We start from the raw sequence: 20,360 nt of genomic DNA on the forward strand, positions 1-20,360 counted from the left end.
CACAAGGTAAATGTATTGCAATGATTCTTTTTTTTCACTACTTCCCCTCTTTACTCTCTGATGCTTTATCATCAAGTGGGAAAGCTGGAGTGGGGTCCCTCTTTGCAGCCTGTGCCAGTAACCTTGTGCCTGGCAGGCTGGCTGGCTGGTTCTTGTTCCTGCCTGGGTTTTCTGGCATTCATCTCAAAGTGGGCAGCCTGTGCCAGCTAACAGACTATTAGTCCTGTCAAATATTGTGACTCTCTGGTGAATAGCACAGTGTGTAGTGTTGGCAACCCTGGAACAGCTAAGCCTACTAATAATTACTCGATTTGCAATTGTTTACTGCTTTGTGTGTGAAGGCTGAAAAAATTCTGACATATACAAAAGGATAAACGTTAATCTGCCCTGTGCCTTTGCGTTAATTACCTTTCTTCCATGATTTCTCTAATAGCTGCCACATTAGGACCTGCTCCTAGATGGGTATAAAAAGGACCTTCATCTTTTTCAATAATTTGCTCTGTTGAGATAATAGAAGATTATTATTTTAGACCTCAATTATACTAAATATAAAGGCTACATCCACAAAGATTATCCCCCAGATGCACAATAAGGGCCCTAAGTGACTTTAAAAATTTTTTTCTTTAAAATTAATCAAATGATGTACTATCTATTAGAAAATGTGCCAAATAATTAAGTTTATGTACATGATGGCTAATGGAAAAATTATCAAATTACTTTTAGATATGGTATAAGAAATTATTTTAAACCAAATAAGTGAAACAAAACAATAAAGAAATTAGACTATATTATATGTAATACCAACTACAACTGAAATTTCTTAAACTGAAAAAAATTTTTAAAGCTAACTAGAAGCTACCTGCCATTTGGATATTAAAAGATTATAAATAAAATTTGCTGTTCTGGCCCACCCCCAGAATATATTCATTTTATTTCCAAGAACCCCTTTTCTGCTCATTTCCCCACATTTAATTACTGTTTTGACAATAAGAATGTTCAACCCAACCCATATCTGTGTGTACATTAGAGTCAGGTGGAAGGGGTGGTGGCGAGCCAAAGATGGAAGAGTAAGAAGCCAGGATCATGGTGATAAGGGAGTGAAATGATCATAACTTACCTAGTATTATCTATGACACATGTAGCATTTAGCCCAGTGAGAAAACTTAATAACCACACACAAAGAAGGGCAGGATGGAGCCTTTCTCCATCAACCTACAAAGTATGGGGCAGATCCCAGTAAGAGCGATAACATGGGTGGGTGGGCCATTAGCCACACTAATTCACATACATTTGCTTTTTCAAATATCTTCTGCTATATGTTTGCTTACTAGCTATTAAGATTTTCTCTGCCCACATATGTATATGTATCCATCAGTTAAAATGTTTTCTTATTCTCACAGACCTATAAACATTCTGTATTTTAATAGAAGGTGTCTGATTAAAAAAGTGAAATTACCATTTTTATAAAAAACATGAAAGGTTAGGGCTGGGGATGTAGCTCATTGGTCAAGTACTTGCCTAGCACATGCAAGGCCCTGGGTTTTCCCAGCATTGGAAAAAGAAAAAAAGAAATAAAGGTTAAAGAGAAAATGGAATCAAAACCAGTATAAAACACAATGTTTCAAGTGTTTTAATGGAAAAGGGGTATTTTCACTAGTGCTCAGAGTTTGGCATTATAAATTCACCGACTCATCAACACTAAAGATAATTGCCTCATTATCCAGATATCCAATCATAATTTTGGAAAAACTATCCAATAGTACTAGTAGTCTATATACTATATAATTATACTACATAAAAACCACTATATACTCAATCTTGAATTTTCAAAAACGAAAGGTTTCTAAATTCATTTGATTGTGGCAGTTATTTTCTCACATTAATGATTGTTTTTTTAATTATACATGTCTCCCCAGGAAATAATTATTCATATAGGTGGATCAACCTAAAACTGATACATTTTTATTTTAAAGGGTCTGAAAGAAGGGAAAACAAATGTGCTCATTATTTAAAAAAAAAAAGCTTTTTTTTGGTGGGGGGGGGGGGGGACAGTGCATGTAAATGAAGTTTTCTCTTGCATAGCAGAAGCATCTGTAATTTAAAGACAAAAAAAATTTAAGCTTCAGATTTTTATGAGCTTTATGAATTGCTCCCAGATTCAAGTACTTAAAAAAAGAAAGAAAATCCCATATCTGAAGATCATTTGCTAATTCTGGATAAACACCATGTGCTTCAGGACATTTCTGGCACTTACCTACACATCTGCATGATGGGAAATCATATTGAGTCTTGACAGGTGTATCCAATAAATTTTTTACAGGAGTATCTAGTAATTTGGAAGGTGACTCTATAAAAGTACCGAGAAGAGAACCACCTGTTCTTTTGGTTGGTGTCTTTTCTGAAGTTGTGGGCTGCTCTAAACCTGGGATATGGTTATCAAGATCGGCAGCAGTGGTTTGTCTAGTTAAAACTGTGATGGACCCTGACATTTCCACTTTTACTTGTTTCTGTGATTTGAGACTAAAAGCCTTATGGTCAAATAATGATTTGACCTGAAACTGCTTTAGATGCTGCTCCATGGTCTCAATGATGCTCTTCTGCTGCACATTGTCACAGCTTGGAGATGAAATCTCTTGCTTAGTTATTTTTTTCCACGTTTTGTTTTCTTGCTGTGCTGACACAGGCCGCATACAGGCATGGGGCTTGGATCCAGGTTCAATCTTAATTGGCCTGTGCACCTGATTATGGCAAGACTCAGGTTGGGTTTGCTGCGCTTGCTGCTGTTCTTGTTTGTGTAAGAGGTGCCACCTTAGTGCAGCGTGCTTTTGAACGTCCTTCTGGGGAGGGGTCTGAATGTGACTTCCTCCCTGGTCAGGCACTGGGAAAGTCTTTGCCTGGTTTTGCATCAAGTACCTTTGCTGAACTACTTGTACAGCTTGTTGTCCAGATATATCTTGGTTTCTGTTTTTAAATCCCTGTAGAACTGAAGCCTGTTGAGACTTCTGCTCTTGTTCTTGAAAGCACCTGTGAAGAATATTTTGCTTTGGGGTCACATTATTTGGAAAATACTGCATGTGATGCAAGTTTGGGGTCTTGTTCATTGTAAAGAGCTCAGAACGTATAGTTTGTTCTTTATTCTCTGGAACTGGGTGCGTATTGTTTGAACAGGAAATTTGCACTTTGCTTGCACTTGATTTTAAGATCTGGCCATAAGATGAATTTCTATTACTTGTATTCTGTACTTGCTCCAATCCCATTTGAGCATTCTGAGTTTGGAACTCACTTGATTTTGAATACTGATTTTCACCACTATAGCATTCTTCCATTTTAATCTGGCAAAAAAATGATCCTTCTCTTTGCTGATCACTGTGACCTTGGGGATGAGGCAAAGTCTGAGGCATTTGTTCTTTATTCTTCATTTGTAACTTTTGCTGCTGCTGGTTTGGACGAAACTGTGAATTCTGGGATGGTTGTGTTTGTGCTGCCTGTTTATGAGGCTTATGTTGCAAAAGGTGTGAGTTTGAAAATGGCTCAGTCTCTGAAGCCTGTTGATTCAAGGGCTGTTTTAACAATGGGGACATGAGTTTCTCAGTTTGGGGATCTGTTCTTTGTTGAAAATTAAATCTAGGGGCACAAGGTGCCTGCACATGAGCTTCAGTTAAAGGGTCTGTCTTGGAGACATGCACCTGGTGTGAGTTTTTTTGGAACTGGAGATGTTGGTCCACCATACCTTGAGGTTGCCCTTGATTCATCTCAACTTGGTACATTTGTGACTTCTGCTCTGGCCTCATTGTTTTCTGGATGTAAGCTTGCCTCTCAAGCCCTGCAGGTGTGCTGGAATTTCCAGTGTATTGTTTGGAGGTCATTTGATTAGGTTTGGACTGAAACTGAAGAATGGACCGCAGTGATGCCTCATTACATTTTGGATGGGATTCTGCTTGGTGAAAATGAGGGGACTTCAATTCGATCCATCCTGGTTTCAGGTAGTGCTGTGTTGGGAGCGCAAGATCTTGTGTTTGTTTCTTGTCTCGATCCTTCAGCATCTCTTGTTCTTTGTGTCCCATCAATTGCTGGCAGTGATCCTGTAAATCTCCACTGCTACCAAGAATTGGTGGATGATGCTTGAGATGTTCCGATGTTGGTCTTCTTTTCTCAGGACACATCGGGGCAGTCATTGTCCCTGGCATCAGTAGGCCATTCTTACTAACACAATTATTCTGAGGCTCTTCTGGAAGGATTAGGGAGGGGGTGGATACATGTATAGATGGATTAGGATTCTGTGATGTTGGTACCTCAGGTTGACCCTCCATTTTCACTTCCCTCAAAAGAGTTACGTTACTTTGGTTGGGGTAGTGATGGTGTTCTTCCAAAACTCCATTGTGCAGAGTGCTCTTTCCTTCTGAAGGAAGGTGAGGAAGAGCAGGAGAGAGAGGAGGAAGGGGAGAAAGAAGCAATTGAGATGGTGGTGGTGTGGTAGTGGCAGAGAAGGAATCCTTAGTGAACACTGAGCTTTGCTTGAAGTAAGCACCATTCATTTCATTTTGCTTTAAATACTGTTCAGAGCTGCCACTGGGAGCTTGCATGTTGCTGCTGGGACCTGAACAGAATTCTTCACCAGACACTAGCTTCATGTTTCCTTGGATGTTACTGTTTTCTGAAGAAGATGGGCTTATCTCAAAAGCTGACTTTTGTTGTTGTAGTTGTTCTGGTTTCTGGAAGGGACAGGTACCTAGCACTGCAATCTGTTTACTGGCATTATCAGCATCACAGGCCTCAGTCACCACGGCAGCTGGCTCTGGAGGCAGCTCGGAACTCGAGGTCTGTGGGGAATTGATCTGCCCTGAGGTATGTGATGGGTGAGTGATTTCACAGGACAACTCATTAGTAGCCTGACTATTAATGGCATTTATGTGAGATGTGGTTTTCTGCACCGCAATGGAAACACAATCTGGATAATATTGAGACAGTGTTTTTTCCAGGAGTTCACCGTGTGTGTTTTCCATGGAAGAGGCAGAAACTGTAGCACCATTAGGCATTAGCACTGCCTTGTTTTTAAGAAGTAACTCAATGTTCTTGCCATGGTAGTTGTTAGCATTTTTTTCCTTCTCCTCATTTAGAATCTGAAGCTCTGGATTTTCAGACCCATTGCAGTTATGAGCTGAAAAACTGGTGAAATCTTGAACTGCATTTTCTTGAGTTGTGGAGCTTTCAGATTCTCTCCTACCACTCGAATCGGAGACGTTTGGTTGACTGCTGCTTTCACCTGGATTTCTTTCTTGGCTTTCCCCGAAGTCATTTTTTTCTCCCTTAGCTTTTTGGTCTGCTTTTAACTTCTTGTTATGATGGAGCCTAGAGAGAGATGGTTCACTAACTGTGCGTTTTATTCCTCCATTTTGCAAGTGATTGGAATACCCTCTGTCTTCCTGCATTAAGTCTGGACTTCGGCAAGTACTCTGGCTACCCTTCATATGGGGTATTCCATAACTGTTGAAAGACTGCCACTTGGTGTCTCCATTTACCTCTGGAGGAGGTTTCTCAGTTAGTGGGCTTCCATTCTGGAGCTTTATGGCCAGAGGGTCTGTCTGGCAGATGGGAGAAGGTGATGGAATCAGGAATGGACTTAGTCTGTTGCCGTCAGCATGGTTGATTCTATCCTGTTCCATCAGGCTTGCTTCGGGGCCATCCACAAGGCTGCCCTTTGAATGAATTCTAAAGAGCATAAAAACAAAAAAAATTAAAACACATTAATATGTCTAACTCATAACACAGCAAATAGAATAATTGTATACATTATATAAGAATCCCTAGATATAGCAAACTGTAATACCGGTACCCATTTCTGGTCTTTTGTAGTGAGAATGAATAGCTACTCAGCAACTCTCAAATATTTATAGTCATGGAGAACAAGGATAAGAAAAGTCATCAGCTAACAGAACTCATGTTGTATTAGTTTTTAGTATCAGCTTCCTCCCCAATTAATTGTGCCTATCCCCAACCCTGGGACTGAGCCCAGAGGTGCTTTACTATGGAGCTACAATCCCAGCCCTTCTTATTTTTTTGAGACAGGGTCTCACAAGTTGCCTGGGCTGGCCTTGAACTTACAATCTTCCTGCCTCAGCCCCCTGTATAGCTGCAATCACAGATGTGGGTCATTGTAATCAATGAGGCCCAGGTAATTACTTTTGGTCCAAATACTAAGAATAGAGAAAGATAATCTTTCTATTCTCTAGCACTTCACTTATCCAATCACTTGCTAAGTTCTATCGTTTCTAGTTCCTGTATTTTCCTTGCATCATCTTCACTGCCACTTCATAGCTCATATCTATATCATCTTGGCTCATGATCACAACAGTAGTTTTTAAAATGGTTTCTCCCTTAGTCCACCCTACTCTTCCCCACAAGCCTGTCAACTTGCTGTCAAAGGGAATGTTCTACACTACAATTCTGATGTTATGCCCTCCTTCTCATCCTTACTGGCACCTTGTGGTTTTCAACTCTTCCACTCGAACACACCCGAGAGGTAAGGTACTTTCCCTTCAGCATTAGCAGTACCCTGGGGGCGGGTAGGATGGGCATGAAAGGAGTAGTTCATAAAATGCCCTTTCAAGATAGGAATGTAGCTCAGTGGTAGACAATGTTTTTACCATGAAAGAGGACCTGGATACAATTCACAGCACCAAAACAAAAAGACATGCCCCTTCTAGATGACTTTGTTGTTTTCTATAAGGACTGTCTGTCCACTTCTATAGAGAATTCATACATAAATAAATAGTTTTTCACGGGCAGGTTTCTGTCTTTCCTCCTGATTCCTCTCCCATTTCATACTTCATCAGTAACAGCTTTAAAAAACCCAAACATGGAAAACTTCACCACATCTCTATGCTTTTTTTGTTCTGTCTAGATGCCTTCTTAATCATATCTGCCAATGGCTCACATGATAACTCTCTCAGATATCACTTCTGCTTAGGATTCCTTCTTTGACTCTCTGAGAGTCAACCACTCCCATGTCTATGCTCTTTCGCATCTTGCAGATGGTCGATTACTGGACATAACACTCAGTGGTACTGTGTCTACTCTCACTCAATGGATTCCTGAAGAGTTTCCAATTTGTTCATTTTTGTACCCAATGAAGAGTGAGTATACACATTTGAGACTGATGAAAAATTTAAAGTCCAAATAACAGGGAATGCAGAGGGGTAAATGGGTACTCAAAAATTAACCCATGTATAAGGTGAATGTTTCCCCATTTATGATGTAGTCATTATTTTTCCCAGAGTCTTTCTCATTATATTTATTTTAAGAATGTAAATGGGGTGGGAGATTATTTTCCATCTAGGCTAAAAAAATGCCTCTACTAAAATAGTCATTGCTTATCAAATAAGACAAGTGAAGCAAGAAGAAATAAGAAACATTAGAAAGCAACACTATGGTCATCATTTTTTTAAGATATTAAGATTATATACTGGTCAGCCAAAATTCACAGGTGATGAGAATTCAGTGAGGTAGCTGAATAAAATATTACAGCCTAGATAAAGAAAAGCAGCTACCTGTTGGAAGCTTTATTAGAATAATATACTGCAGTTATATAATAGAAAAAAATTCAAAACCCACTAGGAGTAAGAGAAACATGAAAGCTCTATTTGCATAAAAATTTTAAAATAATACTGAGGAACAAACATGAAAACAAAATAAGGGGAAACTATATTATTGGATAGGTGTCAAATAACTCAATGTATTCTCAACAAAAATATTACCAGAATATTTGAGGAATGAAAGAAGCCAATTCTAAACTTTGTGTAGAAAAATAAACTGAATAGGTAGGAATATTCTGAAAAATAACCTTAATGGGGGTTAATGGGACAACAGTTTTATTCAAACAAGTCTTCCAAATTTCTTTTCAAGCTTATTCCTATTATTTTAATGTACTTTATTCCTAGTGTTCTACAGATACCTTAATTTCCTTAGATGATTTGGGATACTTCCATCTGAAAACACAAGTAACAGCTCATTCATTTAACATCTACATGACATATTTTTTTGCTGTCCCATAACTTAACATATTACTTATTTAAATAAATAAATACTGTTTTGATTACCTGGGATTGAACTCAGGGGTACTGGGCACTGAGCCCCAGCCCAAGCCCTATTTTCTATTTTTTATGTAGAGACAGGGTCTTACTGTGTTGATTAGTGCCTCACTTCTGCTGAGGCTGGCTTTGAACTCAAGATTCTACTGCCTCAACCTCCTGAGCTGCTGGAATTGCAGGCATGCGCTACCACACCCAGAAACATATTCTTTATTGATGGACACTTTGGTTGTTCTTAAACTTTTGCTATTGCTAATAAATATGTAACAAAAATGGTCATACTACCTACAAGAAAAAGAATGAGCAGCTGAAGAATTACACCGAAAGGAAGACTGCTCTTGATTCTTTGTAAAATAAATTATAAGCATGTGTATTTCTAAATAAGTAAAATTGAAACTGAAATTTTTGCTTGGTCTATTTCTTCCCAAATATTGAGAGGGGCTAGTATACATCATCCAATACAGTCACCAAGTCACACGTAGCTTTTGAGCCCTTGCAATGTTGCTAATCCAAATTAAAAATTACTTTAAGTGTAAAAAATGGATTTCAAAGATTTAGTATGAAAAATAATTTTAAAATCTCAATTTTAAAAATATGCATTACATATTAAAATACTACTACTTTTGATATATTGGGCTAAATAAAATATATCATTAAATTAATTCCATTTCTTTTTACTCATGAATATTGGAAAGTTTTCAATTCCATATATGGCTTGCACAAGAATTCTGTTCAATAGATTTGGGCTAGAATAATACTCTTAATCATCAATAACCCCTAATAAAGAGTAGGTTTTAGAAGTGTGGAAATTTGTACTCTTTTGACATAATAGACTTTGTGGCCACTACTCCCTTCCCCAAATTGAGAAGAACAGAAGCAAGCTTAGATAAATTCTATAAACACTAGGTTGATTAGCTCTCCAAATATTTTTTTAAAAGTTCTTTTGACAACTATAAAACCAGTTTGTATAGAGACCAATGAAAAGATATTTACATCTACATACATGTGTAAATTTATGACAAGTTACACAAATAAAACTTAGAGACTCTATACAATGCAAGTTGTCCTGCATGATTTTCTAGGGATAAAAATATTTTAAGCACTCAATGTTATTCTCCATTATTTTGGATATCTTTAAAGTATCAAGAGCAAAATAATAATAGATGGGGCTTGCAAATTTTTTATGAATATAATAATTCCTAAGAAGAAATGAAGGTGACTTATGATAAAATTTTATTTCAATGCAGAATTTTAAACATAATAGTCATTTTCAAACACTAATTTAAACTTATCGACAGAATGCTGTCTTTGGCAGTAATTTTTTTTCCTAAGTAATACCACTGGATTTTAAAGGGTTAGTGGTGGTTAACTCTCTAGGAAAGGCAGGAAAATTATACACTTTCCCATTTTAGGATGAAAGATAATCTGTCATTGAGTTCCATTTGTCTATGAATCTCATTCAGAAAATTTAAACTGTCATTTTAGTAAAGTTAATGATTTCTTTGACTTCAGTGTCCTAAACTCCACTTTTTTAATGCTTAACCTTGATATTCTATAATTTCATAACCATTTGACACAGTGCTTTTTTGATTACTTATTACTTTTATATGGATAAGCATTATAAAAAAAATGAGACTTCTTCATTTTGTTTTTTGTAGAAATATTCCATATTCTACCTGCCAGATTCATATAGATTTTTTCAAGCTGACAAAAGTTAATTATTGTATAAGACAAAAAAAACTTTGGAGGTTCTATTTTGTAGCTATTTTCCTGCTTAACAGTAACAATGGAATTAGGTTATTTGTCGACAAATTTAAATGATTGCAAAAAAGGCAACATTAAAAAAAATAAAATAAGTTTCAGATGGGTTAAAAACACACATGGGTACAAATTTTTTTTTTCTTTTTTTTTTTTTCTGTGACATTCCTTAGTCCCTTTTCTGTTGCTAACAATAGTCCGACAGACTGGGCGAGTTATAAAGAGGCTTACTTTGGCTCTTGGTTTTGTTGCAAGTTAGAGTGGCTGCATCTGGATGACCTTCCTTCTGGCCAAGTCTGAAGGTAGCACAGGTATCAAGGTGAGAAACAGGTTTTTCTCCTTCTCTTATAAAGCCACTATTACTATGGGGTTCCACCTCAATGACCTTATCTAATCTTAATCACTCCTGTTGGCCCTATCTCTAAATACCTCACAATGAGTATTAAACTTGAACATGAGTTTCGCAAGGGAAAAACCACACCAATTCCATTTACTTCTCTGAGATTGAGAACACAAAGAGTTTGAGTTTATTTATTTTTGAGCTAAGGACTCACCAAGTTGCTTAGGGCTTCACTAAGCTGCTGAGGCTCTCTGGCCTCAAAGTTGCAGTTCTGCCTCAGGCTCCCAGGTTGCTGGGATTACTGGTGAGCATCACCATGCCTGGATTTATTTTCTGATACTGAAATCAAACTTTCACATTTTCCTACACCATAGAACATAGAGTATACAAAACTAATTAGGACTATTCCCCTTGCAAGTGAATATTTAAACACTTTTAAAATACTCAATTTTATTTAAATATTGGAACTGCATACATGGTAATTCACTGTATGTAAAATAGTTTGTCAAGTAATGGGTTATATACAATTATTCTCTAAACAAAGACAGAATTTTAGAATGGGGAGCAATTTTAAAAGATGGATAGTAATTCACCTAAGAGGACAAAAGCCAATCAAAATTTGAACACTAATTATGAAGTTTATATACAAGGGAATATGCAGAAAATCCTTTGAAAAAAATCTAGAAGGGCTGATTGGTTAATCTTCCTGGGAGTGTTCTTCATGGTGTTACATTTAGTTACAATTTGAAACTGTTTTTTTTTTTTTTTTTAAACATATTCCTTAAGAGATGCTCTTAATGGTCATGGATAATGTCAAGCTATCACCCTCCCTCCCATAAAATTCCAGAACATTTCACAATGAGCTCCTCAAAACTATCATGAGCTAGTTTTCAGCACACCACTGTAAGAACTACTCAAATACTAACAAATCATATTCTTTTTCTTTTGGGAGGGAATAGAAAACAACTTCCTGGAGATAAAATACATGCCACATAATTTTGGGAGCCTTCCTGAACCTCAGAATTGCACTGGACAAAAGAGCTCTTGCTCATATAATCACTGAGTGTCATTTTAGTCTTTTGAAAATCTAAGAAATTTTAAAATGACATTCAAATAAAAGTGATGTGATGATGATGGTCCTAACAATGTATGAAACATCTGTAAGTATCAGAAAAAAATCTAGTTCTATTTTCATCCTTTGTATGTGGGAAAACTGAGGGATTTATCTAAAGTTAGGCATCAAATAAGGCTAGGCCTGAGCTCTTCTGGCAGTTCTTCCATCATATAATGCCTGTAATCCCAGCAACTTGGGAGGCTGAGGCAGGAGGACTGTGAGATCAAAGCCAGTATCAGGAGATTAGCAAGGCACTTAGCAACTCAGTAAGACCCTGTCTCTAAGTAAAATATTTTTTAAAAAGGCTGAGGATGTGGCTCATTGGTTAAATGCTCTGGGTTCAATCCCTGGTACCAAAAATAAATTAATAGATAGATAAGAGCTGGGAATATAGTTTAGTAGCAGAGGACCCTAGGTTCAATCAACAGTACCACCCTCCTCCCCAATCTACTTTGCCAACATTCAAGCTTTTTACCAGGCTTAGTGTTGACACTTCAAAAAAACCCACAAAATGTTTTGGTGACATTTTTGTGAGCCTGTTTATTAACACAACTAAAGGTATTTTGTAAGTCTTCAACAAGGCATCCTTTCTTTATATGGATTGGAATAAATATTTAAGACATGGAATTTTAAGTTGTCATAGTTACTCTGTCCAACTATGCTACCTTTCCAGATTATATTTGCTGTGTTGAACTGCTAATGTTTCTTTAAAATATTTGATGAAGACTTTGTTATCTCCCCTGATAATGTCATTGAGAGAACTGGAGGTCCATAAATATTAGTTCATTCACTTATTCAGTCAAGCATTCATTGAATCCCTTCTCAGTCGAAGCGCCATGGTGTGGCGCTAGTACACATCCTATACTGCCGGATGCATTGCTATGCTGAGGCAACAGGGCTGTTTAAGTGTCCTGGAGTGATGGAAAAGGGAAGAACATTTTGTTTGTTTGTTTTGGAACTGGGGATTGAACCCAGGGGCACTGAACCACATCTCCAGTCCTTTTTAAGAATGTTTTATTGAGAGTGTTGCTATGTTTTTAGGGCTTCACTAAGTTGCTGAGGCTGGCCTTGAACCAGCAATCTCCTGCCTCAGCCTCCCAAGTCACTGGGATTACAGGCATGCATTACCATGACCAGCATGCAAAGCATTTTGAAATGCTGTCAGTGTCTGCATACCATCCACCCAAATCACCCATGAAATTTCACTTCATTTCTCTCTTATTTTTGCCTTAGTAAAGGAGAAAAAAGTATCCCACTAAGTCAAAGTTAGTTTTAAAAGGTAAAAATGAACTATGATTAAAGTATCTATCAATATTACTGAGACAGAAGATACAGTGACTTAAGTAGAGATGTATATCCATTGATCCAGTGATCATCAAACACAGAAAAGAGCACATAAAATACTCAATGAAAAAAAAAAAACAAAAAAACTAGCAGATTGGGGTTGTGGCTCAGTGGTAGAGCACTCGCCTAGCATGCATGAGGCACTGGGTTATTTACATACAAAGTGTAAATAAACAAAATAAAGGTATTGTATCCATCTATAACTAAAAATATTTAAATAAAAAACTAGTAATATTCAGCAAATGACTTATGGAAACTTTCCTGATTATTGAACACTTACCCTAGGAAAACACATGGCATGTTTTATTTTGTCTCACTAGTTATCTTTGCTAATAAAAATGTAATATCTCATTATTCAAACCACACGGAGGATTTGACTATGTGGTACAGCATAGGGTTTCATCATCAGTTTACAGGAAGAGCTAAAAGGTGAATTAAACTTGAAAAATGAAAGAAATAGCTGTGCATGGTTGCACAGGCCTGTAATCCCAGCAGCTCAGGAGGTGAGGCTAGTGATGTAGCTCAGGGGTAAAGTGTCTGTGAGTTATTTCCACCTGGTACTTGCCTCCCCCAAAATAGAACAAATGAAGAACAATCCTCAAATTATAAGTATTGACCTTCTTTTAAAGGCTAAAAAGGCAGTTTAGAAATTATTATTCATTTAATGTGACATATATTAAAATATAATTAATGAAAAATGACATAATTTAGATCCCACTAGTCATATTTTTTGCTTATTCTTTTATTCCAATAGTCTAATATTCCCTCATCAAGCATGGCCTTCAAAGGAACCAAAAGAGAGTAGTTCTGTCATAAATGCCACCATTTTTTGGAAATTAAAAAGGTCAAATTATAGCTGGGTAATTTAACATAAATAGTAATGTGCAATGATTATCTTATGGCCACTTCATGATTTCAGCTAATGCCACAGAATAATTTTTCATGGGTTAAGCGGGGGTGCGGGAGGAGATTGATGGAGATGCCAATTATGTCGACCTTTATCTTCTATGTCAGAGGCACAGATTTATGAAGCATGTTTATTTCAGTTGAAAATACTGGCCTTTTGACTAGTAGCTAACATTTTGGTTTCCTAAGACTAAAACAGGTTTTAGCCACAGCCATTTTCTTTTGATATTTAATTTAATGCCTTCTCCTGCCTCTCTGACAATAATTTATAATAAATTCAAGTCGCATCTGCAGCATCTGTGAAACAATTACTGCATCTAGGACTGACTCTGCAGTCTAATCCATCATAATTATGACAGTCCTCTTTGAAGAAACTATGATGCATGACTTAAAAATAGCACATTAGTGTGCAAATGGATCAGCATCTCATTTCACCAATATGCATTTAGGGTTGTAATTTAGCTCAACACCATTTGACTCTTTTTGAATCACTCAAATGGTAGCTGCATCTCTCACCACATAAAGCTGTAGATGATGCTCAAGATTTGAAAAGAGAGCTTTTTGTTTTCACTTTTTTTTAAATTTCAATTTTTTAGATGATATGCCTTTTCCTGGTCTAGAAAAAAAATACACATTTAAATTTCATGTCAGCTTTTTTCAAAGGACAAAAGAGTCAATTTGCATGTTTGTATAGCTTTTATATTATAAGGTAGGAATCTTTTTTCCTATTAAAAAAAAAAAAAAACCTTTGAGCTAGGTACTGTGGGACATGCCTATCATCCCAGCTACTTAGGAAGGTAAGGTAGGAAGATCACAAGTTCAAGGCCAGCTTGGGCATCTTGGCAAGATCCTTTCCTAAAACAAAAAAATGCAAAGGCAGGGGGGATATTAACTCAGTGGCAGAGCACCCCTGGGTTCAATTCCCTGTCCTGCCAAAAAAACAAAAATAGACACACAAAACATTTGGCTTCAAGTTCTAATACTACAAGTATATATAAAATACCATCAGGGGAGTCCTGTTTAGTGGGGTTAATGCTTAAGACGGGCTGCTTGTGGGAAATGCATCCTCTAAGGTCGATGTGTTTCAGCATTAGCCTCAGGGAACTATTGCTTTTACTCCTGTCACATCCTCTGAAGAATGTTGCTCCATTGGTGGTTCAGGCTATCAGCAATTATTTCTCGACACGGAAAAACATTAGGGAAAATGATACATTAGGTTAAAACTCCTGAATAGATGACAGTATTCTCCAAATTATTTTAGATTCTTCTTTCCAAAATGGAACATAATTTATGTCAACCATATACTTAATTCAAGATGTGTGCAGAAGAATGTATTTCATTATGGAATTTCTGTTGAATAACCTTGTGTAGAGATTCTAAAACCCTAAACAAAATGTTGTTTTGAATTCCAATCTTAGGCCAACTATTGAATTCCTTCTATTTAGTTTGATTTTCTTTTTTTGGGGGGTAGGGGTACCAGGGATTGAACTCAGGGGCACTCAACCACTGAGCCCCATCTCCAGCCCATTTTTGTATTTTATTTAGAGACAGGGTCTCACTGAGTTGATTAGTGCCTCACCTTGCTTTGAACTTGTGATCCTCCTGCCTCAGCCTCCTGAGCTGCTGGGATTACAGCGTGTGCCAGGTGCCTTGCTAGTTGGACTTTCTTAATTACATTGTAATTATCAGTGGTTGCTGAGTCCCAAGTATCCTTCATTAATTTAACACTAACATTAATTTAAACCTAATACTAAAATTTTAAAGTAAACTAGAGTCAATCAATCCAAGACATCTACTTCCAATAGCAAATATATCTAAGCTATATGTTGAGTCTGGAATGTAGTATTTTTTAACTTGTTTTTTTTATAGCTGTAGATGGACAGCATGCCTTTGTTGAATTTTTTATGTGGTACTAAGGATCGAACCCAGTGCTTCCTTCACACATGCTAATCAAGCTCTCTGCCACTGAGCTACAGCCCTGGCCATGGAATGTAGTATTTCATATGTGGATTAAGTATGGAGAATATGAGGCAAGGTATGGTGGCACATACCTGTAATCTCAGCAGTTTGAGAGGCTGAGGCAGGAGGATTGTGAGTTCAAAGTCAAACTCAGCTATTTAGCAAAGCCCTAAGCAACTCAGCAAGATCCTGTCTGTAATTAAAAAAAAAAAAAAAAAAAAAAAGCTGGGGATGTAGTTCACTCGTTAAGCTCCTATGGATTCAATCCCAGTACCAAAAAAAAAAAAAAAAATTCTATAAGTGCATTAGACAAGTTGCTGCCGCTCAGTGTGTACATTGCCCCTGTGGTGCACTGCATGCCTAGACAGGAGGTCCTACCAGGTTTTTCAAAATATTCAATATGTATTATTTAATTTCTACTTATGAAGCCTCAAAATTTGTTTTTTTATCTTAAATAAACCGTATAGAAAAAATTTAATAGTGTATAGATTGAGGGGGGAGACTTCAGGAGAACTCACTAAAGAATAGAAGAAAGTGCTTAGAGTTACAGATCTGCAATTAAGATGAGCGTACATCTGGCAGTTTAGAAATAAATCTGTTCATAGTTTGCAATCCAACTCAACCAACAAGTTTGCCAATTGGTAAGATGAAAATGACCGTGTCAATTCCCAATTATCCACACTTTAGTCAATCCTGGAGTTGTTTCTTGAATTTGGGTTTATTCCTGGCCTCTCTCAACAAACTAATAGATACTACGGGAAAATATCATCAAATGTAACTGGAAATTATTTTTATTGCAAGCATTGTACATTGTCACAAGCACTTAGAATCATAAATTGTTTTTTAAAAATTAGGTTTTTAATTGCACTTCTGTCATTAGAATAATCAAGAGCTGGTTGTCCTTATTGGGACACCATCAAGGAACATTTAGTTGGATATAGTCTATCCAGTCTTTTAAATTTTCAATTTAAAGAAAGTACTACAGAGAGAAAAAAAAAAAAAAGAGTAGTCTTGATCATGCTGATACCCTGATAATTTTTCCAAGGAACAAGGAAACACAACCAAAAGAGTCTGTGGAGTGGGCAACACTGGAGTGGGTACAGATATAATGATAGAAGAGATGAAGGGGAGACAGATCTCCCATGTCAGGAAGTCATGAGGCGAGAGCCTTTTTAGGCCTCTCAAGAATCCCCCCATGTGTCATGACAGAGTTTGGATGCCTGCCCCAGAGAGGGCATCCAATAGCCAGTCAATGTCAGACACAAAAATAGTGACATCTAAAGAATACTGCAGCATGCACAGGTGCAGAAGGAGCTCTAAGCCCCTTTTCATCCTCTTTCAGTCCTGCCTAATCTCTTAGGGGTTGGTGCTGAACAGGGAGAGGGAAAGGTGTTCAGAGTAAGACCCTCACTTTCAACTCCAAGTGTGGGGGCTGGAGTTTAACACTGCTGGGGAAGAACATTGATTGTCTCAAGGCTTGAAGGGTAGTTTTAAAATGAACAGAACCGAGTTTTCAAAATCTGAAATAACAACCAAAAGGTGCTGTAAAAAATATGGAATTTGTTCAACAAGATACAAGAGGGAGAATGGAATGAGGGAAGATTGTCACACATTTGAAGGGAAATTATAAGAAAAAGTTTCATTTTTATACCTTAAAGTATGATGTTTTTCAATAAAACTGTTACATAAGTCCACTAAAGTGGTTTCTAGTAATATATTAAAACTTCATGTAATTTCTAGCAGGGTTCATTATCATTTAACGTTTTAATGATGACAATGACGGTTACAAAAATAACCCTTCAAAATATTCATTTTTTAATACTGGGGATTGACCCAGAGGTACTTTACCACTGAGTTACATCTCCGGTCCTTTTTGTTTTTTTATTTTGGGACAGCACCTTGCCAAGTTGCTGATACTGGCCTCGAACTTGTGATCCTCCTGCCCCAGCCTCTCTAGTTGCTGAGATTACAGGCAAAAGCCACAGTACCTGGTTCAAGTTAATTCATTATTTTAATCAATAAATAACTGGATAGATCCTGTATGTCAGACCCTTTTGTAGCCATCAGCAATACACCACTGAACAAAACAGACAAATATCCCTGTCCAAGAACCTTATAGTCTAGTGAAGAAACAGTAGACATAATAAGGAAGTAAATTGTGCAGTATAACAAGATGTTGAGTGCTAAGGAAAAAAAATAAATAATAGGGCAGTCTATGGGGAATCAAAAACATCAGGGTAAAACTGAAGGTTGCAACATTAAATCCTATATAGTCAGGCCAGGCATGGTGGCACACACCTGTAATCCTAGTAGCTCGGGAGGCTAAGACAGGAGAATCATGAGTTCAAAGCCACCTTCAGCAAAAACGAGGCACTAAGCAACTCAGTGAGACCCAGTCTCTAAATAAAACACAAAATAGGATTGGGGATGTGGCTCAGTGGTCAAGTGGCCCTGAGTTCAATCCCTAGTACTCACTCTCCCTGCCCCCAAATAATACTATATAGTCAGATTCCACTGATAGTGAGATTCAAACAAAGTCTTATAGCCAAATTACATAATAAACTTCTAATTAACCAAGATGACTTAAGTCAGTGTGTTAAGTCTCTATTTTTAGATATACTGGGTCATGTCCTCAGTCCTAAAATCAAGAATGCAAAAAGAAAACTAACAAATGTAGGTAACTAAATTAGAGTCAGTAAATTATTTCATCCCCAGGGAGCTTTAACAATATTAATGTGGAACAGACTAACAAAATGTCTAATGTTTTCTTGTAAAACTTCGTAACAGGGATACTTGCAACACAGACATTTTGACAATTATACACTGTATTATATTCATGAAATCTGCTGTTCTCAAAGATGCTTTGTTCTCTACCACTGTCTCAAAAGGCATGCCATCTGTGTTTCTCAGAAGTTTTGTACAAACTTGAAAAGCGCCATCTTCATACTGATCTAATCTTAATCAACCAGTTACCATGACAACCTAGTCAATTTTCTTCTCATTTTGGAACAATTAGTGACTATATTATCTTGGTTAACTTGTAGAATGTTACAAAGTTATTCTTGAAGGTAAGATGAGCATTCTTAAATCTTGATACTTAAAGATTAATAAAGCAGATGCCATTAAACTTATCAATGGTCTATTTTTAAGATACTTCAATGTGCCAGTCCTAAAGAAAACTGCCTACATCATTTCATAACATAGATAAAACTATTTTTAGTTCATTTAGAAGAAAATAATGTATAATAAATTCTGAAATGGATTAAGGTATCAGCAAAATGAAAAACACCAATTGTGTTGATACTTTTCAAGAACATCATGCAACCATATATTCATCAGAAACATAAGATGACCCCAAAATCTAGTGCTTATTTTAGACGGCAATCAAAATAGAAGCAGAAAGACATTATAAATTTTTCTTACAAACTTTCTTGTACAAACAACCTATGGGATCTAGACTTAGTATAAAATGTGTCCTCTATCATTCAGTATTTTTATTTATGCAATAGGAAGACAAGACATAGAAGAACAGCTATTTAAAATATGAAAAATAAGTTCTAGTTCTAGATGTGGAGTTGAGAGCAAGTTATGACCTCCCCATATCTTGATTTTTAAAAGAGAACAATAATGTAATCTATGGGAAATCACTGTGCTTACATGTAAGAACTGAGTTCTTGAATTCTAAGGTTCTCTAAAACTGGCAATGGTAAATATCTACAGCAGCTTCAGCTTGGATGACATAAGCCATCAGAGAGACTACATTTTGCCTGATAGAAAGTTCAGCTCACTTTGACTTTACAGGTTAGTAAACAGAAACTTAAAAAGGGGCTTGATATAGTTCATACCAGGAAGAGGCAGATATGAAATGCAACTGTTCAACTTTGGAGCCAAAATGTAAGGAGATGGTGATGGTCAGTTTAAGACAAAGAAGAAATCTGGTGCTCTTTATCAGTCCTCTCCTGGGAAAAAGAACTCTAGATTGAACACTGTGAGTCAGTAACTAGGCAAGTAGATTCTCTAATGGGGCAGAAATGATTGAGGAGCTATGTTCACTGAGGTCCCAATAAAATATTCCACGACTCTCCACCTCCAAGAAACATTGGGTTCAACTGATGCAAGTATTACCCTGATAAAAGATATAAATCATAAAATTAATTGTTAATTGATAAATGTATACTTTTGTTTAAGTATGACTCTGATGAGTTTGGTTATACCAATTCAATTCCCTTTGATCCTATTAACTTTGAGGGAAAGATAAGATTGTTGTTGCTTCTTTTTTGGTTTGGTATTTATTAAGGAATAAGTCTTGGGCAATGGTGTCCGCCCCAAAGTGATGTCTTCTGTAACAAGTCCATGATCTCTCTTTGTAAATGCCATGATCCCGAGTTAGAGACATGTCCTAATGTGTATGTGCATGAATAAAGGTAGGCAGAGTCAAATCATACAAGCATTGATGAGAACCTGTACACTGGCAGAGTATAAATTCTTCAACACTTTCAACTTAGATGGACATGTTCATATGCAAATGTTGCTTTAATTTCAAATTAACTGGTAAAACAAACTATCCTTCCTTTCATATTTTTTAAATCATATTGCTTTTCTAACTATTCAAACTTTTCCTTAGAAAAGTATCTTACCAGGATGTAAAAATCAACATGCAAAAAACAAAAGTATTTCTATACACCAATAATAAATTCACTGAAAAAAATTTGAGAATGAAACAGACAAAAAACCTAGGAATAAGTCAAGAAGGTGAAAGACCTCTTTGATGAAAATTACGGAACACTAAAGAAAGAAACTGAAGAAGACATTAGAAATAAAGAACTTCAAGTTCATGGACAAACAGAATTAA

The 20,360-nt window shown here is 36.7% G+C and overlaps 1 protein-coding gene across 1 annotated transcript in view; it reads right to left on the minus strand.

Annotated features, from left to right (window-relative positions):
* Tet2 (tet methylcytosine dioxygenase 2) overlaps positions 1–20,360 on the minus strand; it is a 131,280-nt gene that overhangs the window by 37,069 nt on the left and 73,851 nt on the right. The window contains exons 3-4 of the mRNA XM_027935471.2: positions 2,255–5,709; positions 409–499 (exon numbers count right to left, since the gene is read on the minus strand). Of these exons, the coding sequence (XP_027791272.2) occupies positions 409–499; positions 2,255–5,663 (3,500 nt within the window). The 5' untranslated portion in view covers positions 5,664–5,709. The remainder of the gene's footprint in view (positions 1–408; positions 500–2,254; positions 5,710–20,360) is intronic.

This window comes from Marmota flaviventris, chromosome 7 (assembly GCF_047511675.1).
Source record: "Marmota flaviventris isolate mMarFla1 chromosome 7, mMarFla1.hap1, whole genome shotgun sequence".
Taxonomy (NCBI): Eukaryota; Metazoa; Chordata; class Mammalia; order Rodentia; family Sciuridae; genus Marmota; species Marmota flaviventris.